At 38.6% G+C, this 25,482-nt stretch overlaps 1 protein-coding gene across 1 annotated transcript in view; it reads right to left on the reverse strand.

Moving 5' to 3' along the window:
• LOC119774683 (tetraspanin-9-like) overlaps window positions 1-25,117 on the reverse strand; it is a gene marked incomplete at its 3' end in the record, with an annotated part of 123,153 nt that extends 98,036 nt beyond the window's left edge. The window contains exon 1 of the mRNA XM_038272326.1: window positions 23,417-25,117. Coding sequence (XP_038128254.1) covers window positions 23,417-23,737 — 321 coding nt within the window. The remainder of the gene's footprint in view (window positions 1-23,416) is intronic.
• Window positions 25,118-25,482: the final 365 nt, after the last annotated feature.

The following is a 25,482-nucleotide window of genomic DNA, read 5'->3' on the forward strand; positions in this document are numbered from 1 at the left end:
CAAAAAAGGATAAATGATAAGTTTAACTTCCTGCATCTGACAAAAGAAGGCAAATATTTCCTATTTTTTTATGCTCAATGCATTCCAAAATACAAAACGTCTTTGAACGTTTCTGTGTCTCAATGACCTTTTAACAAGCATGACAGGAATATTGTAAAAATGTGACTATCCCCCCCCCCCCCCCCCCCCCCCCCCCCCCAACTATACAAAAAGATCTCTGCAATTCCAAATATTTCATGACGCTTATTCAAAGTGTAGCTCAGCGTCTCCCTGGAATAATCGTTTCAGTTGAGAGGAAGCAGAGTTTTATCAAAAAGACATTTTTGCAGACAAGAAAGACGCACAGTGATATGAAAGCATCAAAAACACATATCAGAAAGAGGCTCTGTATCTTTTAAAATTAGGATCAGCCATACATCACAGCTTGTGCTTGAAAATAGATGGCTTTTAACTAAACACAAACAAAATACTCATTCAATGTAATATTCATGAGTTTATTTTTATTCTTTTTATTTAAACTAAATACATCTCAATTTAGATTTATTCAACATCACCACATACTCAAAATTCATATTTTTCCCATTTCAACTGCAGATAATAAAAAAGTATTGTTTCTCTTTAAATCCTGCAGTATTCTCTGTTAAGATGTGCAGATCTCCATTTAGTGTCCCTCATCTCTTTGTTTATTCCTCCTGCATCTCAGCTCACGCCTGCGTAATGACACTACACTGTCATTTAGGTAAATCAGGCGAGGCTTTCCACCTTGCATCAGCAGAGATGGTGGATGTGCGAGCTCGCTGCATCCATCTGGTCTCCATCTGTAGCAAGTCAAGCAGACAGGGGTCTCCTGCCGCTGCAAAGGTTAACAGCCCACTCCTGTATACTAATACAGAAAGTCTCTCCATATGCACAAACATCCTAAAACTTTCACAGCAGAGTCCATTTTAAAGCCAGGTTTGCAGTTAATCACCCACCGCTGCTGACCACTGACACTCAGATGAGTAAATTAATCCATAATCTAGTGAGATTACATTGATTAGCAGCCTTTTACTCAGGCTAAATCTCCCTGAAATTAATGATAATTCAAATACATTCATCCCAACTTGCAGGTGCACCTATGCTAAGCTCAGCCAGTGTGTTTCCAAATGTTTTGTATCAGCCTTGAAAATGAGAAACTCCTTCATAAGGAACACCTAAGCTGATTTTACACAGCCATGCACTTGACATTAACACATCTGCTCTTCAAGTGTCCTTCATGAATATTTATGAGACCTCATCATTCAAATATTTCAGCTGTAATTACTCAGCACTTATTCATTTTAAAACACTCGGCAGAAGCTTATAGGGTTAAAGAACATTCATCCAGCGAAGGGACCCTAAAGGAACAGCCATCATGAGGTGTTGGAGCAGGATTAGGCTGCATCTTCTATGCATTTGGATTATATATTTAATTTATTTATATATTCATATATTTAATTCTCTGAACTACCATATCAATGTGTTTTGTTTTTTTGCATCATGTTTTTTTCTCCCACACTGTTTACATTTGATCACTGCTGCACTTTAAGAAATGGAAATGTCATGAAAGCTGTACAAAATGAAATTTTGTTTTATTATACCCTCTGTGTATACAAAATGACATTATTTTGTTAGATGGATGTAAATTTTAATGGCTTGACTTAAATTATTAACCTTAGATGAAAGGAAAACTACGAGGATCTTCAAAATAAATCCAGTAAGTACCAATGGGAAAGTCTGCCAAGAACAACAACCTGCTGAAGTAATATAGCTAGCTATAGTGGATAAACCAAATATCTTCTGGAGTAAAGTGTCATGGTCAGCCAAGAACAATTGCATCTACTAATCTGATCACTGTGATGCAGTTTAAAATTGGTTGACAGGGGTTTATTTTAGATTTCTTATGCGCATGTCTTAAAATATAATGGATACTGGAGCTTGAGTGGGATAATAGCACGGCTCTCAGCAGAAGTCGTAAAATCTCCCTTATTTTCAAATCCAAAACCTGGGGAGAAAAACTTACAGGGGAGATTTGGCCCACTTTACACTGCTGGTTTGACATTTTAATGTAAAATATAAGCATATAAATACATATGCACACAAATTTGCAGTGCTAATGTGATGATTTTGTATTTTATATGGCCAACATATTAAATCATCAACAGCTCACAGAATATAGTCTAGTTTGTGAGTCCAGTATGACTTTAACAATGGCCGTGCCCACATTTATTCAGTATGATACAAATCACATGAAAATGTTGATCAAGAACCTGCTGGGCAGGGAATAGTAACCAATTCTGAGGGTTTTATAATTCAATATTGAATTGTGAAAAACTTAATTACAAAAAATGTATCAATCAGTATTATTACCTAACCTTAGTGAGAAATGCATATGAGTTTAAACCTCTAACTTTGTCCATCTGTAAATGTTGGGATCCGGAGGCTTGCCCACCAGAGGGCGCCAAGGATCCCTTCCTGAAGGCTTGTGCTCACCTGCAACACCTGTTTTCCATCTGCTCATCAAGAGGTCCCTACTTAAGGAGGTGGACAGCTTCTCTCCAGTGCCAGAGTGTTTGCCAGTTATGGTTAGCAAGCCTGAGCCAACCTGCCTGTCTGAATCTTTGACTCCCTGAAAACCTGAACCTGATCTGTTTTGTCCTCTCTGCTTCCCAGGTTGAACCTGTCTGAAACCAGAAACCCTGAAGAGTTTCTCTGTTGGAAATCTGTCTGTCTGATCTCTGAAGAACCCTGGAGAATCAAACCTGTCAAAGACCAGCCTGTCCGCTCTCTGAAGAATCTGGAAGGGAAACTCAAATCTGTGATCTGCAAGCACTCAAACCAAGCTCTGCCTCCGCCAAGCCCTCAGCCTGCCGACAGCCTCTGGACCCTCCTGGTTCCCCCCTCTGCCGCTCTGCTCAAACTCCTGAACAGTGAACCCAGTCGTGACCAGTCCTGGATCTGTAAAACCCCTGACCTGTTTGTTATACAAACTCTTTAATAAATCTTTGAACTTTTCTCCTGCCTCAGTGTGTTCTGCATGTGGGTTAGGAACCTTAAACCAAACATGACAGTAAATGGTCAAAAAGGTTTTTGGAAATGGTTGAAATTAATCATTAAAAGCTCATATGTAAAATGACAAGTGGTTATAAAACACTAATGGTGCAGATAATAATCTATCTATTCAACAAGCCAGAAACCGCACTTAACCAACCACTTTACTGTACATAAGATACTCTATGTATAAGTCACCTTAAACCTCTCCTTTATTTTTACCATCCACTCTATATGGATGCACTATATATACTTTATGTACCTGCTTTGTGTGAATTTCTCCATTTTAAGATCATTTAAATTCTATTCTATTCCAATAGATGTGAACATAAAAAAAAAAAGTCATTACTACTTTTTCTGCTTGTTGTTTTATTGTTTCTCTGTTTGATCAACAAAGCAACAAAATTATTTTCAGTGTTAATTCAGCCAACATTTGTTTCAAACCCTGATACAAGGATTCAACCTTGCCAGAGGAACTTTTCTCTCAAATCCCCTTGTAGTTATATCTGTTTAAAAAGATGTCCTTTATCATCATTAAATAGCCCATTTGGGTACAGCGAGCGGCTTCCCTGCATCCCCATGCCAGACAGATGCAGAGGAAATAATTTAGTGTCAGAATGCTGACAAAATAGTGAGCACATTCCTCCCTAAGTGCCTCCACTCAGTCCTGGGGCTAATATGAAAATGTGATGGAGGGAAGTAAAAGCTCTTTTTCAGAGTGAACTACAGTCTATGATGAATCCTCTTTTAAATGGTGTATTCACTAAATAAACATGCACATTATGCAGTGAATGGCAGTAATGTGGCTGTTTACATTTAAAGTGGAAGTTCAGCGGTTAGAAAATAGGCCTATTTGCTCTCTTGGCAAGAGATAGATGAAGAAAATAATGCTAGACTCATTTGTGGATAGTTGACAGGAATCTACAGGCAGAAACCCAGTATGCTTACATAATCGGCAATATTTGTTTAAGTTTAGTTTATTTATTTCTACTTTGAACAAACATAAACAATACAATGATTTACATTCTCTTCCAGACACAAGGGTACTGGAATCAATATTGTGAATTAATACTTTAATACATATTGTTATTGTACTTAAAAGGTACCTGTTTGAAAAGGAATTGGTGGAAGTTTAAACTTATTTTGTCCCACTTCTTTTCCAGTTTAACATCAATAAGGAAATCATTTTACATCCGTTCCCTTCAGTATTTACAAGTACTAACATGCTTCACAATTTACCTTTTACGGATTTCACCGCTCTCATTATTTAAGAAAATTATGTTTTTATATTTATTTTTGAAAAATTTATATTTACAAAGCCATGTAATTCTGCAGACAAGGGATTCCCTAATCTTATCCCACTTAATAAAACACAGAAATAAATGTGCCGGTTTATATCTTTTTAACTTTTTTTGGGGTGTATGAAAACTTCTGACCCTACCATGTGCATGTTTTAGCCATGTCCTTTCCAGCCGCCATAATATATTTTTGCACTAATAAAATTTTCATCTGTCGTGTTTTATTACCATAATTACAACAAAGTGTACTCAACCAGGATATCTCTCGTATTTGGGCTTTTTTACAGCTTTGTTATTTTTCCTGCTCTCGTAATTTGAAAATGTTTGAATCTAACTTTACGAGACAGAAACCAGACAGGACTGTAAGAACAACAAAGCCAGGATGCCTGCATATTAGACTTGGACAACATTTATTGTCATTTTGTATACACAGAGTGTATGAGTGATTGGTGGTGAACCAGTCTTTTTTCATCAGGAGGAACAGCAGGGGGCTCAGGAAGCAGCCCTGAGGGGAGCCTATGGCCCCGTCCACACGAAGTCAAACCCTGGCCTAAACGCACAAATTTTTCACCAAACCAGCCTCTCATCCATACGAAGCCGGCGTTTCGGGGGTCTGTAAACGATCTTTTTTAGCCTATTTTTGCTTTGGCACCACAGCGCCACTTACAGGCCTGGCATACATTTTGCAGCATTTTCATGTATTCGTGTGGACGAGCACATTTATTTTACGTCTCCGTCTTTACGACAAACGTTCTGGAAAATATCAGCGTTTCGTGTTTGTTTTGACTTCGTGTGGACGGGGCCTATGTTTAGAGTGATAACATCAGAGGGGTTCTGTCCAACCCGGACTGACTGAGGTCTGTCTGTGAAGAAGTTTAGCAGCCAATTGCAAAGGGGTGTATTGAAGCCCAGCTGTTCCAGTTTGCCTATCAGATGCTCTGGGATGGTGGTGTTGAAAGCTGAGCTAAAGTCCAGGAACAGCATCCGCACGTGGCTGTTCTTCTCCTGCTAGGCTCAGGTGAAGAGCAGAGGAGATGGCATCCTCAGTGGAGCGGTTCCATGGAATGGTAGACAAATTGGAATGGAATGTTGGGGGAAGACTGGAGAAGATGTGTTCGTTGACCAGCCTTTCGAAGCACTTCATCATGATGGGAGTTATGCAACACGAGTCATTGAATGAGGTTACCTGAGGCTTCTTTGAGACTGGAATGATAGTGGCAGACTTAATGCATGCTGGCACTATGGATTGGTCCAGCGATTTGTTACAAATGTCTGTGAGGACACCAGCCGGCTGACCTGCACACTCCTTCTACACCCACCCAGGTATGTAATCGGGGCCTGAGGCCTTTCTTGGATTGACTCTCCTCAGAGTTTTCCTCACTTCAGCTATGTCAAGGTTGAGTGCCTTCTCCCCCTTTGCATGTATCACAAACCTTAGACGAGAGGAAATAATGTATTTTTGCTCATTTCTGTGAGATAGACTGTGCCTATATATCATGTCATGCAAAGGCTTGTGGGATTCCTTATACCTCCTAATCACCACAAGAACACAGAAGATCCCTATGGTAAAGGTAGTACAGTAAAAACCACACAGGCAGATCATTATTTGGACATCATTTGATATTATTACTGCTGACACGCATCTGCTTTAGCTAAAGAGTCCCACAGATTTACAGTAATCTGATCAAGACACACATAAGGGCAATTTAGGGGACTGATTCAACTTCATATATGAAAAGTGGGGATGGGTGTTTTATGCATGTTATGCATTAACAAACAAACCAACAAGTTCATACATTTATCTCTAAATAGATCTAAAGCAAATAAAAGGATACGCCTTTATCTTGTGTGAATCTCAATAAAGTTTTTCCATCTTCTTCCTCTTATCTGTCAAAGTCACAATTAGATGGTGCCTATCTCCAGCAGTATATGTGCAAAAGGACTGGTAATCCCTGGAAAGGTTGCCAGTCCATCACAGGCCATCACATAGACATACAACCTTGCACATTAACTCACACTTATTTAGAGTCACCAGTTAACCTGCCGGTCATGTTTTTGAACAGTGGGAGGACGATGGAGCCACTAGAGAGAACTGACACATGGAAACTCCATGGAAGACCCTTCAGATACTTCATTAAGAATGAATGATGCACAGAGAATATAAAAACTTTAGTAGAAGATGAGTGTTACTGTCCAGCAGACAACCAGAGCTTCCCTGACTGGCAAAACTTTGGTAACTTTTTGCTTGACATAGTTATTCTGAATTCTAAATATATATATTTTTTCAGCATTGCATTGTTGCTGTTTTTTAACTAAGAAGACAAGACTTTTAAGATAAGCTTTTTGGGGTTTGCAAAACAGGTTACTGGGACAATTCTATTTTTGTCAATGTGATTCCTTTTATGGTAAGACATAATGATTCAAAGAGAAAAAATAAAAAGCTCAAAAAGATCTTTGCAGAAGTATAAGCAGAACTGTTTTTATTGCTGTTTCTTTTCCAAGTAGATTTAGGAGAAATTTCTTTTTAATCATGCCTCAAAAAAATCTAAAAAATCCTTGGCATCAACAAACGGTCCTACTCCTTTCACTAATAGCAGAAATTAAACAGCTCACAATGTCACTGGTGATCACGAAATCATGGCAAAAGAATTTATGTGCCTTCTACATCCCATAACCATGGAAACATTGCAAAAATAAATAAATATATTTATACATATATAAATAAATAAAACGCTACACGAAAGCTTCAAGTAGGTCAGTTTTGTGGTGGCTCCAAGATCTGACGTTTGCTAAAGCTGTAAAGCTGAAATCAAAAGGTTTGGAGCATAAAAATGTCAGGATGGATAAAGAAAGAACTGCAGACATGAACGACCGCCGAAAACTTTTGCAAGAGCCAAAAACATAAAAACGCATTACAAAAATAAACCTTGGAGCCTGTAGGTATGTGTAGTTAACAGTATTTTCATTCACTGCAGCACCATCTGCTGCACTAAGAGGACACGATGCTCAAACCACAAAGAAGACATGAATATGTTATCACCTTTCTGAATGTAATGATCACATGAATAGAGACTAAAACACTATAGGCGCTCCTTCTTCACACTGGTTTGAAACTGCCTCATGTGAGCGCTGTGCAGCAACATGCCAAACTCAGCAAACCGCTGGCCTTATTATCTGGACCCTTCATGCTGTGCACGTCCCCTTGCTGCTGCAGCTGCGAATCGATATGCTGTGTGGTGGCAGGGGATGGGCGAGGTGGCGCAAGCAGATCTTCACATCAGCACAATGACAATTATTATTGATTTGACTAAATCAGGTGAGACAGATTCAACCCATTCACAACTCCGCCAATCTCTGGGTCCTCCACTGGGTTTTGACCTACATTACTTTGACAAGTAAACACAACATCAGAGGCCATCACTTCCTTTTCCCTTCTCTTTTATCATCTCTTCTGTGTCCCTGTGTCACCCACTGTTGTAGAATTTTATTCGCCTGCAGCATGGAGAAAGGAAAAAAAAACTTTAACAACAACTAGATTAATTAAGTGGAAATGAGAGTCATATTTTTGTATTTAGAAGAAGTGGGTGTGTGTTTTTTTGTGTGTGTGTGTTTTTTTATAGTTCTGCAATGTTTCCAGCTAAAAACAATTAACAGTGTGAATATGTGTTAGCCGGTCATTTTCTGAAGGAGCCATTGTTAAATTATTTAAGAAATAACAATTTTTTTAAGAGCATATATAATTTTCTCACAATTTTTCACACTTTCAGTAAAAGAGAAAAGAGCCAAGAGGCTTCTCCCACACAGACATTAATGTAGGAGGTCAAAGCCCCAAACATTTCTCAGTTACAAAAAAAGCCACATAAATTACTGGAATAAAGATAGCAGCTTAAGGCTCTTTGGACTCCAGTTGGAGTGAGATCCGTTAACCAGAGTCAGGCTTCAATACAAACGTACATCCACGCCCACAGACAAAGACCTGGTGTTCTCCTTTCGTGTAACATTCTCAAAATAAAAGGCTTGTTTCCATGACAATGTGGAAGTTGATGCACTTTTTAAATGACATAAAAGCTTAAAAGCTTATACTAATGGCCCTGTTACATGTTTTTGGACTCTGATCGATTCCAATAAACATGCATCACAGACGTGTCACAACTAGTAAAACTGTGGCTGTATCATTATGCAGCTCAGGCTGCTGCACAAATGTGAATTTAAAATAACAGGGCTGCCAAATTTCTGTGGTAAATGGAGTCCTGGTGCAAAATTAACTTCAATCACAAACATATTTTAGTTTAATTCAACTTTTTAAAGCTCGACAAAAAAAAAATAATTCAGAGAGTGCCTTATCCATCCATCTATTTTCTTACACACTTAATGCCAAGTGGGGTCGCGAGGGGTGCTGGTGCCTATCTCCAGCTGTCTACGGGCAAGAGGCAGGGTACACCCTGGAAAGGTTGCCAGTCCATCGCAGGGCAACATAGAGAGAAACAACCATTTACATACACACTCACACCTAAGGAGAATCTAGGGAAGCCAAAGTCATGTTTTTGGACTGTGGGAGGAAGCCAGAGTACCCGGAGAGAAACCACGCATGCTCAGAGAGAACATGCAAACACACGGGAATCAAACCCAGAACCTTCTTGTTGCAAGGTAGCAGTGCTTCCCACTGCGCCACTGAGCAGCCCAAGAATGCTTTAGTTTGTGAAAAATAAAATTAAAAACTAATGTTACATTATTTGATAACTATAATACATTGTAATTTTAATTCTATTGTATGATACATTCTACACCAGACAAAAATATCAGCCAGTCTAAATAAGGATATAAATTTAAGGCTGCATTTATTTTAGTATCAGAACATGTTGAGTGAGTCACATTGACCTCAACTCAGATGGGTGGTATCCAAATTATTCATGGAGAGATTGTGGTATTCTGACATTTTTGTTTTGTTTTGCTTTGTTTTTGGAGCAGTCTTCTTATTGCTTTTGCTAAGGTAGGAGCTTTAAATCTATTTTCTCTTAACTGCCAATTCCACCTTTGATATCTGACGATAGTTTCTCTCCTTTGGTACAGCTAGGTTAACACCATTTTCTCAGAGGCAGAGCTTCAGGTTGTTTAAACATAGAGAACTAATGCTAATTGAGCACTAACAACATTAGAACACTGAAATAAGCTGGTTGAAAAATTTTAATGTGAGATAAGACAAAATAAATCTATGAATTTGTTTCCATCAGAAATAGGCACATTTTGAATTAAGAGGGGAAGATATTTTCCTGTATAATATAATGACATATCACAGACATGTTACAAAGCTTTATCTATGTTGGTAAAAACTGAAACACATTGTAAGTGATTCCTAGAGCCTGGACATCTCATCTCACTCATCGCGCTCTTTCAGCCGCCACAGACCAGCAGCTTTGAACTCAATCATGACCACCATTCCCACTAACCCCTCACAGTTTGACTCTTTGACATCTTGCTGTTTCCTCGAGAACCAACTTGTTACTGGCACCAACATAGAAATACAGTTTGTACCACAAACACCAAGTTAGTTACTACCTTAGAGAGGGTGTCTCTTTAGAAACATGGCAACCAATTTATTATTTTTAAACATTTGATGATTAATTTCAGTCTGTAAGGAAGACGCTTTTTATTGTATCTTAAAATATTATAAATGCATTCAAAATTGTTTAGTTAAAAGAAATATTCCTCATTTTTGATAGCCAGATTACTTTAATTTAGTATAGGTTAAACCAAGTATTTGTACTAAGTATATTTTTGGTTTTTGTTCTTCACATCATCCTACCGTTGTTCCCAAAAGCAGCAATGTTTGATCGGTAGTTTTTTGCTAAACACAATTTGATGAAAAAAGCAGGCCTCTCATTAAACATAAATGGTGTAGTACTCACTTGACCTGAAATCACTCCTCTGAGACAGAGCTGAGATACAACTAACGAGGCCTGCTTTCAGACTGGTTTAACTCAACCCTCCAGACTCAACACCAAAGGTAAGATGATTAATTTTTTCTGAAAAAGTGAAGAGTTAACATGAAAAACAGAGAAACCCGATTTCTGGTTCGAGAAATTCCAGTTTTTGGATTCTTATGACAGCTTACTCATATTAGAGATGGATTAGGAATGTGAGTTGTGTATTGTTAGATGCATGCTGATCTGTGTATTTCTGTTATATCTGTGATCTGGGGGTTAAAGCTGGAAACTGCAATCCTACACTTTCAGTGCACCTAATGGAGCCTAAGGAGTTATGATTTAAGTTTATAAGGAGAAGAAAACCAAGTGAAGGAGTCTCTCTCTTTCTGCTGATGGAGGAGAATCAAGCTTAAGCTACAGGATGTTTTTCTCTGTAAGATTTTCTCATGATCAATTGTTCTGTTATATTTGATTGAAATAAATTCTGTTAAACTTTAAAATGTTTTTTCCTCTCTGTATTACATGGAGATTACTCCCTATTTGAATAACAAACCAATGTAAGTATCAGATCTGCTCTGGACCCTATGGATTCTAGTGATATTGCGCTATATGATTGGCTGAACGTTGCCACATGACGTAAAACACTGTGGCTGCCCAGATAATAACATAATGCAGAGTCCATGTGCAGAGTCGGGAGCATCTGTAGTGTTAACGTGTCTAATGACAGATAGAGTTTTACCTGATCAGTAGCTAACAGTTTAGCCTATTTCAGCTATTTTATCTTGGCCAATTAAGCTACACTACTTATGCATTTCTGTCAACAACAGTTTCTTTTCTAAAAGTAGAATAACTTGTTTTTTTTGTCTAAAATCTCTTAGACAATCATGTTCTAAGATGTTTTATTTGTCCTCCTCTGGCCTCAGATCTTAATAAAAAGAAGCAGTGAGACTTCTTGTGCCAACTTGTTAAAAATGGCAGAGCTCAGTCTGTCTTAGAAGGCAGTGCTTTTCTTCAAGTCTGAGAGTGATTGCTCTCTACTTCCGGCTACTTAAGATCGCTGATGAAATGTATAATAATAGCAAATATGGGTAATAATATGTTAAAACTCCACAGTTTGTCTGAGTGGCACTGCCATATGATGACGTCACAAGAAAAGGCAGGACCCAGAGCAGATCTGATACCTACAATGGATAAAACACACATGTGGCTGAACATGTGTCATTCTGTTTCATTCTATCTCTATACTCTCACTTTGCAGAATCTGTTAGTTTAATCTCTAATGTCTGTGACTTCATTCTGGAGAGAAATATCAGTTGTGCTGCTGCCATCAACATCATTGTTTATAGACGTTGGAGATCGGTCTCTTTTCCAGTGTAGTCCTGTTTCTCTGACTGTGACTGGCTGGATGTGCTCTCTTCATCCTCTGACATGGGAGCTGGCTCGGAGTTCGTCTGCCTGGCTGTGTGTTTCCTGGACGGGGCCGCCTGTGGAGTTGGTTGACAGGTACCTTATGTATCTCCATTTTTTTCTGTATTTCTGCTTCTGTCTCTTTGAACCCCAGTCGGCCTCGGCAGATGGCCGCTCACACTCAGCCTGGTTCTGCTGGAGGTTTCTTCCTGTTAAAAGGGAGTTTTTCCTCTCCACTGTCGCTACAAGCATACTTAGTGTGAGGGATTGCATTCGAGTCAATGAGTCGATGCAATCAACAGGTTATCCTTAGATAGAAAACTTTAAATCAATTTGACTTTATGATCTGGTGCATTGTAAAGTGCCTTGAGATGACAAGTGCTGTGAATTGGCACTATAGAAATAAACTGCATTGAATTGAACATGCCTGACCTTCAGGATTTTAAGCAAAAGAGACCTAAAAAAATGTAAAAACAAAAATCAAGTAATTGAACAAAACTATGTTTCTCCCAGGCGGACAATAAAACATATAGAACTGGAGTATCAGGTTTAAGTTTCACACTTTTAGCGACCTCTTTCAACTCCATCTCAACGTCTGATTCACAGGGCAAATGGCACTGACTCTGTGGGAGTAAAAACCTATCAGCTCCCTCTGATTTAGAAAATATATATTTCTTTTCTCCTCCCTTCATAATCTATATGTGACTTACAAAAAAAGCAGGAGTTACAGAAAGATGTATAAAAAAAGGGAAATATTTTCCTTGGATTTCTGACTGGTATGACATTAGGGAGGCAAAACAAAAGGATGTACAATTCACTCAAAGAAAGAAACCATTAAGTGTTCAAAACCACGTTTACTGTTGCTATAAACCTGGGTTTATATTGTGGGGATCACTAGACCATCATTAACAACAGGCACTGTCATCATTAGAACAATATTAGTTAGGGTTATTTTACAATATTAGCTTGGCAGATTGCATTATGTTTGGTTTATTTCCCTACAGAGAAGAAGTTCTCATAAATGCAGATAGATATTGGGGACCTTCACTTAAATTTGATGCATAAAGCTCCATCTTAAATATGACAAAATGCACATTAAATGCATTATTTTGACTGAATCAGTTTTAGGAGCCTAAACACCTTACAGAAAAAAACAAAGAAAAACATGAAAGGGCAGAATTTAATCCTTTCAACGTTTAGGGCAGATGAAAAGATCTGCACTTAAAAACAAAAGGAGAGAGATAAAATGTATAAAATGCCAGCACAAGACATCAGACATGTTGAAGCTTAACAAAGTGAGCATGCTACGTCTGCTCTGGTCTTCCCCCACAGCAGGTGCCTAACAACACAGGTATTTAATTTTAATAGTTGTAATTAAAGCTGACAGTATCAACAATCCAACAAGACAGTTTCTCAGAGGAATTCTGTTTGTCACTTTTTAATCCAGGTGTCGATGTGTGTTCGAAACACAGCAAGCTGCTGTACACTGACTGCCCTTGGCAGACACACTGATCCTGTTACTGATTAATTTTGTCATTAAGCTGTAAGCCCACTGAGGCAGGACGTTTTTAAACAGGTTCTCACTGTTTCTACTATAACGTGAAAACATATTTTAACTTAAGCAGCTAAAATAGTAAAAGTTCTCAGACAAAGAAATATATCAGATTGAGTCTTCTGGGCAGAGCCATAATTATATCAACTAGGGCTGCAACTAACGATTATTTTAAAAATCGATGAATTGGCCGATTATTTTTTCGATTAATCGATGAATCGGACAAAAAAAATTTTTTATATTAACCTCTTTATTCCAAAATAAACATGTTAGACAGAACAAACAAGCACACATGTACAGGTTGCTCATTAAACTGTACTGGTGCAATATGAAAAATAAATGTTTGTGTAAAAACTACGCAAACTTACATGTGAAATGTAGCTGTACATCCACAAAATATAGGCTACTTTGTTTCATAAAGCGCAAAAAGAGACAGGCATTTTTGTTTTTTAAAGCCCCTAAGGGGTTCAAACAATAGGCCCCCCCATTTCAACAAATGAGTTTTTTTTAGACTAGAAGAGTTCTGCCTTTTAAGACAGGAAAGTATAGCAGTTAAAGTTGCTGCTTGAGAAAATACTGAACCATAGAGATAAAAATAGCCCTGTGATTCAAATTATAAATTGTATTTGGAATAAAAATAAGAGAACTAGGGGTGGTAAAAAAACACATCCTCCAAAGACAGATATTTACATGGGAATGTGGCAGATAATTAATTGACATATTACTGATCTTGCTGGATTTTGTTCTGCTTTACTTCCATAAATTGCAGGATCTTCTTTTCTTTATCTTTGTCAGAAGATTTAAACTTTAAAAGCCTTGCCCTCATAATTTGCAAATTTATTTATTTATAAAGAAAATATAAACGCTGCTTAAGCTAATTCAAATTAAATTAAAAGTAAAATAAGTAGCCAACCTTATCACTGTCTGTAACCTACTAACAAGCTAAGGAAAGCATCAGATGAGCTACCTGAGAAACTAACGTTACGTTTCCCCTCTTTAAAATGAAACAAACATGGTTACTCATCCTGCTGATCAGCTCTCTTCACTGCCATTGAAGGCTCCAACGTGTTTTCTTTTCAGGTGCTGCGTCATAACAGTGGTGCTTCCGTGCCATGTTCATTTGTTTTTACAAAAGTTGCATGTTACGACTTTTTTCACTTTACAAAGCGCAGGCTATTTTAATTATTGTGATCAATTTGCGCCATCAATCCCGGCGCATGCGCGCTTCATTTGTAGTCTGGACGATGAGGGTAAACTCCTCACTAAAATCCTGTGGCTCTGACTCTGACTGCCGCGCTGAGAGGGATTCCTGTGGGAGAGGGAGAAAGGCGTTGGGATGGGGGAGGCGCCCCACGGCAGGCAAAAGCCGCCAGTGACACCGTAAAAAGTCGCCAGATTTGTCGCTAGTCGCTTTTTTGAAAAATAGTCGCTGGAGGGGTCTGAAAAGTCGCTGGGTTGGCAACACTGCAACTGCGGCGCTGACTCGCTCCGCCATATTTTTTTTTCTTCCCCCGGATGACGGCGGCGGCGGATGACGCATTAATCGCGCGACACAACTAATCGATGATTAAATTCGTTGCCAACGCTTTTAAAAGTCGATTTTTATCGATTTTATCGATTCGTTGTTGCAGCCCTAATATCAACATTACTCCAGGTGTTATAACACGTGTTCCTCTGTACATATTTATGTCTGCTGTTTGTGTGTGCATCCAATCAAACTTTTGACGTGCTGCTGAGCTCCTTCTGCTTACCTATGCACATCGTTTGATTCTTCCTTTAAATAGAAATGTGTGTAATTTAGGATTAGAAAAGGAATTTGAGATTTGTTAAAAAATGACAAAAATAAATGACTATCACAGCTAAATCTATTTCCATTGATAAATGAGCTGTCTGGTGCAATCTGCTTACGCAGCACTGAGTGCAGGTTTGAAAAAAGAGGGATGTCAGTGTTTAATGGGTGAGGTGCATTAATCAGCTATATTTCATACATTCATCTCTACATAAAACTGAAAACAGGATGGGTTTCATGCAGCTTGTATGAATCTGAAAGAAGCGTTACGCCACGTCTCTCTGTCTCCTCTGCAAAGTTTATGCTCTAATGAAAATGTTTTATGCAGCTAGTTATTTTCTATTCATGGTGCATTGAATTATTTTTTAAATTTTATAACATTTAAACCTCAAACTTTGAAGAGTTGAAGATTATCTGTCATAGACCAACATAAAGTAAAAAGATACATGGTTTTGTTTTTCCTTTTTGCAAAAATAAAGCATATGCATTCAGATTGTCTCTCATTTCTAGTTTTGAATGTGTAGGAACTTAATTTTTTTAACTGGGGGACCTTTGATTGAGAGCACCTGTGATAACAATTCTTGCCGATGTTCTGAGTTTAGTTCCCTAAGCATAATGCTGCCACCACCATGTGTTATCTTGGCGATAATTCTCCAAGGCATTGTCCAGTCATTGTTTTGGCAGACATACTTTTACTAAACACAATCTAAGGTATTCTATTCTTTTTTTTATAATTTTCTCTGTTGTTGACGTTGCCAGCTGCACGAAAGTTGCGTGCAGAAGTTACAAACTGTACAGATTAGCAACCAATCACAGAATGAAGTCAGTTCAGGACATCAACAACCAAACAAGCATGCTGTTATGCGTTAGTACCTCAGAGAATATAACTTCACAGAAGAAAAAAAAGCAAACATGTATGTAATTTCCCTGCTGAGATCTGAAGTGGGAGCATTTAAGGTGGCAATGAGCCTTTTCAGCTGATTACAGAGCAACAGTGCACCTTCTCTGTGCTTCCATACCAGTCTTTTGTTTCTTTAATTCTATCCCTTTGCATCAAATCCTGCTGTGCTTTAGCCTTCTGCTTGTAACTAAATCTCATTCAATTACTTTTCAGAAGCTCGACTTAATGTTTCCTTTCAGTTTGTAGCAAAAGCACATAAAGTCTTATCCAATGTCATGATTATAAGAGGCTTTCACACATATACAACACACATGGTGCAAACTTGTTTCCATGGTTTTATATGTACTGTACTTCATAGCATGAGATGTTCTGCAGAAGATGGTGCATTCACTGCATAAAATATAAAGAAGGTAATGCATGAGAAACATCATACCCAGGAGGTGAGACTGTGATGTAAAAAACTGTTCTGCACCCTTAACAGCAAGGAATGACTGATTAGCAAGTTTATCTTTAAGTGAAAAGCAAATATATTTAGATCCTGCAGAAATAAAACTAGGTCAGTTGGATTTACTAAAATTATTTCCACAGTAAAAAGTGTAATAATGAGAGGGTTTGACCACAGGGTTAACATGGATGTAATTAAAATTTGGCAATTTCCCCCCGTTTAAACTATGATTGTTTTGGTGTTCTTTCACAGGGTTTGTTTTTGTTTTTTTAGTAGTTTTCTGGAATCCTGACCAACACATCCAGAGAGAACCAGTACAAGTGGGTCAGGTTTGTAGGCCACCTTCCTCACACACATTTTCAGCTCTGTAAGACTGAGATCAGCTCATTTTTGTTGTCCTTCAGTCACTTCTAATTTCTAAATGAAATCCGCATTTGTGCCCAAACTATAACTTGCTGCTTAATGTCCCAAGATTTGGCCGATTACTTCATATAGAGTTCATTTCTTGAACTGCCATCTCATTCATAAGTAGCAGCAGTACTTTGATGCTGCCCCCCCATTGTACATAGTAGTTGGGATGATCCTTAAGCTTAGAGTTTCCCAAAATGTAACAGCCATTATGTCGAAATACTTCAAATTTTGTCCCATTAATCTACAGGACATGTCTTCAGAAATAAAGGTCTTTTATCTTGAGTTTAATAGCAAAACTGTAATATGGCTTTTTTATTACTTACTTTTAATGTAATGGCTTTGTCCCAGCTAAGGGATATTTCAGACCCTGCTGGGGCAGGATTCCTTTCATTGTGGATAATGACACTCTTTGTCTTCAGCCAGCATCTTCCCCTATTCGTCTACTTTGACTCTAATGTTGAGACACACATTTTGCACATTGTTTGAACAGATAAACAGGGTATCTTCAGACATCTGAGAGTTGTACCCAAAGACGAGCCACAATTGTGGAGGTCCACAATTTCCTTATAGCATTTTGGGTAATTGATTCAGATTTTTCCATGATTCCACCATAATAAAGCATATCTTTGAGGTTTTGTAATAAAATATACCCAAAAGTGGCTCCATTTAATTTTATAGATATAGTAATTTTGGGAATCCAACTATTGACATGTTTAATCTCATTTAATGTCCAACAATTAGAACAACAGTTGTATCTTTTATATGTAGTGGAACTGGAGCTGTGATTTACCTGTAGATGAACTGCTAAGAATATTTACTGCTGTAAAAAAAAAACTCAGAGATACATCTGCAAAAGAGTGATCCATAGAATTTCTAACAGCAGCACATCGGTAAAAGTATTGTTGTCCTCTGGTAAACCAGCAGCATACACTGATCTTCAATGGGAATAATGAAAGAAATGTAGATTAGAAACATCAGAACGTTCAGCTGTTAAAATAGCATTTTCTTGTTTAATGATCTGAAAAGAAAGTACATTTGATGAAGGTCTGTATTATCAATAGATTCTTGTAATATGGCAAATCAAAGGATCCTTAAATTGGTTTAAATATGATAATGAATCCTAACAGATGTGCATCTCAATTAGCTTTTATTTTTCTCTAAAAACTTTAACATGAATGCTTTGAGTGCTTTTTTGTGGTTTTTGTGTGTCCTTCAGTTAGCAAAGCAGCTGCTTCAGTATCTATACTGTATATATAAAAAATTCAAATATCATTTTTCACACCACAAGTAGCTAAATTAACATGGAGGTATATACATTTATTTTAAATGTGTATGCCTTGGGTTTGATGCTGAGCAACTGTCTTTAAAAAAAGAACAGAGAAGAATACACATCAACGCTGCTATTAAAAGATTTAATCAATGCTATTTTCACACTGCATAAAGCTGCCATAACTCTATTAACACAAGCTTCCGTCTAATATATATAATCTGGTTTCTCAAAAAATTTTATAACACCTTTTCAGTCTTCACAGAATGAATAGATTGAATAGATTCCTTTCTCGCGATGTGACAGTTTATTAGCACTTAAATTGGAGGTGCTGAAGTCTCACTAACATAAATAATATAATGCGCTGGTGAGTGCCTTCTTTTTTTCTCACAGCATCGACAGTTTGGATTTTAAAGGAAATCAGTTGAAGTCAAACATTATTATTCATGAAGTCGGTTATCATTTTACCTCTGTCAATCCAAAAAGGAACAATATCTTTGAAATTGTTATCATTAAAATCAGGAATACTCAACCAGACCTTTAAAACTGGATTTGAATTGAACATGCAGCTACGCCCACATCGACTTAGACTCATTATTTTCATTGACAGGTTTGATACTAGAGGAGCTTTTCTCTTCTTATCTGGTGGATGCGAACATAACTGACTTTTCAGGTGGAGAGGGCTGTTGCTCTTTATGCCTATAATCTTTTCCAGGCAGTGCTACACGCAAAGAGTGCTAATAATAAAACACTGACTCTTCTCTTTATCTGCATTTCTATTGTTTTTCCATTGAACTTTTACCCCAAATGACTTTTTTTCCCCACAACCTGTCGTATTTTGTTGCATTTATATGAAAGCCTATGATACAGTTAGCGTTAGATTCGGTGCATTAACAGAACTGTACTGCTTTTCTCAATCCCACACTCCTGTAGAGTTGTTGACTTGGAAACAGAAAAACCAAAATAACATGGAAGGTAGAGAAGTCAACTTCTCAATATGCTTGTAAATCTGTTTACCCTTGGAAATATGTGCTACTGGTTACATTTACAGAGGAATGGACTGGTATGTAGGTGTGAGGATGTTATTATAATATTCAGTAAAATTACAATGCTTAATCATATTTGTCATTCTGCTCTTTATAGAGTGATATCAGTATAACAACCTGATGTTTGCATAATCATTGTGGTTACACGCTCAAACTTTTAGGCTTTAAGCTTGACAGACATGTGGCTCTTAGCTTGTTGCTAACTGTAGTTAAACACTAATGTTATTTAGATAAGTGAGGTAAGCAGCAGTAATAGCTGTCACACTATGACTGAAAGATAAAAAAAAACTGCAGAATTTGACTTTCTTGCAACCAAATAGAAAGTGTAAAAACATTCTTCCAGATATCCGACTAACAGTACTCAGTAAAGGATTTAGAGCTATTATCTTTCACCTTTATTGTATGTTCAGAGGAAACCAAAGCAGAAGTGACAAATAAAACCCAATGGATGTAGATTTTATCCCCCAACAGTATCGAATTATGGCTAATACTGAATCCATCTATCGATATTAATCAATAACTTCTCCCATTTCTAGAGTAAGGATCTCCCTATGCTGCAGGCACGTGCAGAGGGGGGGGGCTAAGGGGGCTTGAGCACCTGCCCCTTTTGCTCCATGATCCCAATGTGCCCTTTTGGTCCCTTTTTTTTTTTTTTTTTTTTTTTTTTTGACACATGTACTGAAATTATTATCTTTTTTTTTGGCAAGAAAAACAATACAATAAGCCCTCCGGTCACATTGTTACCTTTGACCTTTTGCCGGTGACGACGCACTTGCCTCTCGCACAGTCAGATAAGGCGGCTAACTGCGGAGCTAAAGGTAGCGAATATTCCACATTACACTGTGGCCGCTGCTCATTTGGCCCTAAGCAAGATCAACCATGATCGGACGGATGGCTATGTCTTCAGTCTGCACCGCCTCTCCAATGTCAACCTGAATAGAGATGTAAGTGAAACCAAATAAGCCCCATGGATGATGCAGTATTGTTTGATCTAAAACACTGTTTACTCTGGGCTTTTAGTCTTTTACATTGAAAATTATGTTTTTTAATTCACAAAAAACTGTTCTGTCATGATTACAGAACAGTTTTTTTGTTAATTAAAAAACATAATTTTTGGTGAAAATACTAGAGTAGGCTTCCTACTTGTCAGACAACGGAAAACTTTGAACGTTGTATAATTTCTCTACTTTAGCAAAGAGTAGCGGTTTAAACGGAGGAAAGTATTTCTTTCTCTGAAGAACTACTGAGCGGGAGGAGACAGCCAGGTGAGGAAAAGCTGTTCTTATCTATCGATTCAGTATTTTTATCATACAGACATTAGGCTGTTGTTCTTGTGCTATGAGCTAGCTGCTAGCTAATGACTTTCATCTCCATAATGGATATATGTCTGATTTTCTAATTTCCTTTGCTGCATGATGTACATTTCATTTATTCTAGCGTTAGGTAAATGTATCTTGAAGGAGAACTCATCCAGAACTACCATGATAAATATATGATAGATATAATGTATGAAGCTGGTGAAAACAATACTGCGCAGCTTATGCAAGGAGGATCGGTTTTCAGACCTTCTTTTGTTGGCAATCGAGAAGGATGTGCCAATCATTCACAGTGAGGTTATTAACATTTTTAAAGACATGGCTAACAGAAAACTGCTGCTGTGAACAAAAGAGAACAAAAATAGCAAAAATGCTTAAAAGTTGGAAATTTGTTTTTAAACAGTTAAATCACCATGACGGAAAATAAGTTTTTGGATCATAATCTTGGATTTAGTTTGGGGGAAAAAGAAAGGCAAGAGACTGAAATAAATAAGACATTGACCTTCACTCAACACAGAAAAGATGAGACAATGAGGAAAAAAAGAAAAGAGAAACTGACAAGAAAAAACTAAGAGGAAAGATTGAAGAAAATGTATATAGGTACTTACATAATACACTAAGACACAAACAGAGTAGGCTTTTCTCATGGTGACATGCATTAATAAAATGTTTGTTTTGTTCTTTTTTTTTTCTGCAGTTCCACGTTAAAGTTTGATGCAGCAGCTCTGCTTTTCAGAATGGACCGTCTCCATCTCCACTGTCAGTACAGCAAACCAGGCAGACATTCTTTTTTATAGATTACAGTACACTAAAAGGTTGCATTGTGCCCTTGTATGCATTTTTAACAGTTTAATTCTGTAAAGACAAAATATGTCTGGTGGTCCAGCTCTAATTTACATCGTTGGCTAAATTGCAGGTTTGAATATTGTAATACTTTCCTATAACAAAATAGACCTGCAGAAAGAAATTACTAATAAAATATTTTACATATGCATAGTTCTATGTTCTATGTAGAGATTTCCCTTAGCTTTGATTGTATGTCTCACAATTTTGTAATTTATCATTGTTCATTAAACTCTGAAAGCTATGTGACTTTGTTAATATTCTGTCCTAAAATGCGAAAATGCGTTTTTTTTTTTTTAGCACCTGCCCCTTTAGTGGTCTCTGCACGGCCCTGCTATGCTGTACTGTATTCCGAAAAAGTTCAAAAAAACAATCCACTGGACTTATTTTGAAGAAATTTTGCTTCCCATCCAGGAAGCTTTTTCAGTTCAAAATGTCAGAATCAGGGTTGAGTTCAAAGTTTTATATAGTAGGGAAGCGAAATTGGAATGACTGAAATTCTTTGGAATGACTATGACCTGGATGACTGGGAATCTTCACCTCCCTCTGCTGTAGTTTGCAGTAGAACCGAGAGAAGATTAAACTTTAAGTATAATATTTTTTCATAATTGCATATTGTTGCACCATGAAGGTTCCCCTGCAGGAATCAAACCCTTTCTTTGCCATTTTCATGGAACCAGTTAACACAGGGCCTTTTTAATAAACGGGGAAAGCAGTAAATGTGGAGCTAAACTGTCTCTAGAAATGTCAGAAAAAGGAGGTGGTCTTTATTTTCTAAGTAATGTTTAAGAGAACTATAAAATGTGTCATAATTAAGAACAATCCATCCATATAACATTATATTTTTGTGATATATCTGATCAGGGATGGGCAACTCCAGCCCTCAAGGTCCAGGGTTCTAACATTTTCTGATGGCTCCCGCTCCAACTACCCGAAAAACTACCCAAACTCCTGGGACCTTTTTGCTGATCAAATAAATCAACCATTTGATTCAGGTGTGTCGGGCCAAGAACACATCTTAAAGTTGCAGCAGACGGACCTAGAAGGACTGGATTGCCTATATCTTCCCCAATTTATGACTGGTGACACTAATCAAATTTTTTCAGAACCTTTTGAACCATGGAACAAATTATGACGACACATTAACAATAATTAAAATATTTCACAAACAATTTTAACCAGCTGTAAATTAAAAAAAGACACACAAAACACTCTAAACATTCATATGAGTGAGGGCGTTAATATAATATGTTGTCATCAATTATTCCTGCTGCACAGAACAAAGGCTCCACAAAATGACAACAAAGGAGCCGAGAGGTCACTCATTCCTTGAGTGGGAACACGTTTTGGCAGCTAGGTTTTGTTTCATATCTTTATGTTCTTGATTTTATTCCCTTAGTGATTATAAAACATTTTGATGATGTAAAGTAATCCCACAAAAGTAGCCACAGATGTAAAACTGACTTTATAACTCTGTGACAAGTTGCAATGAATTGCACTGTAGGAGCCTGTGGCAAGAAAATGCACAAGCTAAAGATGTTGTAATGTGAAGCATAGCAGGGGAACTTGACAGGCGTCACTGTGCAAATGAAAGTGATCTGTTGTGAGGCTATCAGAGTGAAAGTGACAGAGGCAGACACACAGGAGCTCACACATGCCCACAGCAAACAGATACGATCCGTCAGATAGAGCAGGCTGACAGCAGATCCTCTGGTGGACTGAGCAGTGTCGTTGAACTGGGAGGAAGGTATGGTAGAGGTATTGGAAAAGAACCGGAGCACAGAGGTGACACTGTGATCAAAGTCTGAACACAATGCAGGCTCCCAATATGCCAGAGCTTAACAAGGAAAACAACTCAGAGTACGCCCACACTGAAAGTACATTATTGGTAACAGAAAATGCTTCTCCCTCCCACACGGTGGGCTTTGTACACAAGATCTAAATGCATGATCTGCCTCTTCCTCATGCTGCCTCTCCTTTTTCCTCCAACCACTCTTTGACTGCACAGACCAGCTAAACAGCTAACAGGAGTAAAAAGTCACAGTAAGAGATGAAAAGATAAAGAAATAACTAACTCTATTTTAGACACTTCTCAAAAAACTCATTCATACTTAGTGATGGAAGAAAAAAGTGACAATAAAAACTTACCCAGAAAAGGAGGTTGAAGAAGACCATTCCATAGCGCAGGGCCATCATGCAACCCTCAGCCATCCTGCAGCGCCGCAGTTCTAGAAGGAATATGAAGGAGAGGTCCAGGTAAAACACCACATACTTCTTTCCCTGGGCGTAGCGCCCGCTGGAGTTCTTTGGCCCCTTTGTTGTGTGAAAGCCGAAAGCAAAAGGAGGTCTCTTATACTCAAACTCCCCACTGAATCGGTGAAAACCAGAAGTGAATGGTGGAGTGTCAGGTTTGCTGTCCAGAGATGGACTACGTCGGTACGGGGTTTCATCTGTGCTTGAGCGTCTCATTGTGGGAGTTTATTCAGCCTTTGAAAGTGGTTAATATTCACTCTGTGTGCTTCAGCTTTGAGGTTAGTCCACAATAATATACCAGGAGTCACTCCCCCGAGAGCAGAGCAATAGACTTTGAGATAATGATGACCCTCTGACAACCACTGGAGCTGCTGGTTCAATTATTCCATAAAATGGTCCCACTACCTAAACTGACCTTGTCTTCAAACCTTTAGAGTCATTACATTCAGCAGCAAACCTGGCACACACTGGGGACACCACCTGTAAAATCTGCAACTCTCTGGTTCCCCTAGCGTAATCCCTCAAACACAGGTGACGTGTGCTGTGAGATAAGCCGGTCTGCAGTTTCATCTCATAATGCTTCAATCAGGGGAATGACCAAAGAGCTTAACGCATCCCTGTCTGCGTGGAGCAGCCAAAATGATCCAGAAATGTCCTACCTGATCTCATGAGAAGTTCCAGAACAGGTGCTCATATCCAGCAACTAATGACACCTCTACAGTGGCTATATTAACTTCTTACACTCAGTAGCTGATGAGATGGCTGAGAATGCAACACAGCGCTCTGATCCTAGGTGCATGTGAGTGTTCAGCATGTGAATGTGGCTGATGAGGTGCTTTTGCTGACATGCAAAAAGGAAGATTTAATAAAACACAAGGAGATGAGAGTTGAGGATGCCCCTATAGATGTAAGAGGAAGGTTGGTAGGAGGGATGAAAAGGTGAAGGACGCTTGAGACTGGACCATTCTATGGCTTCCTAAAGTGCTATCCCTGTGGAGTTACTGCCTTGCCTAATTTCCTCCTCGCTTCACGCGTCAACCCAAACTTGTCCCTTTTTGTTTCTGTGAAGTGCCCAGAGGTTACTCTGCGCCTCTTCCCAGCCTATTCTCCACACGTATAGAAGTCACCTCTTCAACTCAGTTATTCTATCAAGCGTGCCCCTCTCTGCGCTCCCCCTCTGCGCTGACGGCGGGTAATTAATTTCCAGACTCTCATCAGAGAGGCAAAGTGTGTGGTGTCGACTCCTCTTGTTTCCCCCTCCTCCGCTACAGCTTGTTTCTCCTCTTCTCTAGGTGGGTAAGGAGATCAAGGTGTCCATCAGGGTCATAGCAACGCAGCCATAGAAGAATGAGTAAGAAGGAGAGTTAGGCAGCCAGAAGGGGAACACTGTTTCCTCAGAGAAGCAAAAGAAAGACTGCAGTGTTTCAGTGGTGGTCCAGAATCGCTCCCAGAAGCTCCCTCCCTCTTTCTCTCTCTCTCTTTCGATCTGCCCCCCTCCCGCTTTCCTTCTCTTTCCTCCTTTCTCTCACAAGCTCCGATACTCTCCCCACCACCGCACCAACTGGCTCAAACACTCCATCCCTCCTCAGTCATTGTGCCCGAAACCTGCCTGTGCGAAAGGCAGGCATTCAAATTCTAGCCACACCCCAGGAAACCTAACAACCAATCAAGGTCTTGCATCTCCCATCTTCTCTCCCGAGCATGCCACCAGATAGCACTTTGAACACACAAATTCAGGCGTGCACACACACATACACAGAGAATGGTGTTGTTTTAACATAGCAGAGCTGAGCAGCAGTCTGCAGTCGTATCAGTCTTTCGTCTTCCTCCTGCTGTCCTCACTGCCTCTCATTCCACATGCAGAGGTTGTTCCTACTCACTAACCAGATTGCTCTCTGTAAGCTTGGATTCAGGCATGCCCCCCACCCCCCAACACCAACTCCCTCCAGACCTGGACGCGG

Source organism: Cyprinodon tularosa, unplaced genomic scaffold (assembly GCF_016077235.1).
Source record: "Cyprinodon tularosa strain WSP-4 unplaced genomic scaffold, ASM1607723v1 ctg823, whole genome shotgun sequence".
In the NCBI taxonomy this organism is placed as follows: Eukaryota; Metazoa; Chordata; class Actinopteri; order Cyprinodontiformes; family Cyprinodontidae; genus Cyprinodon; species Cyprinodon tularosa.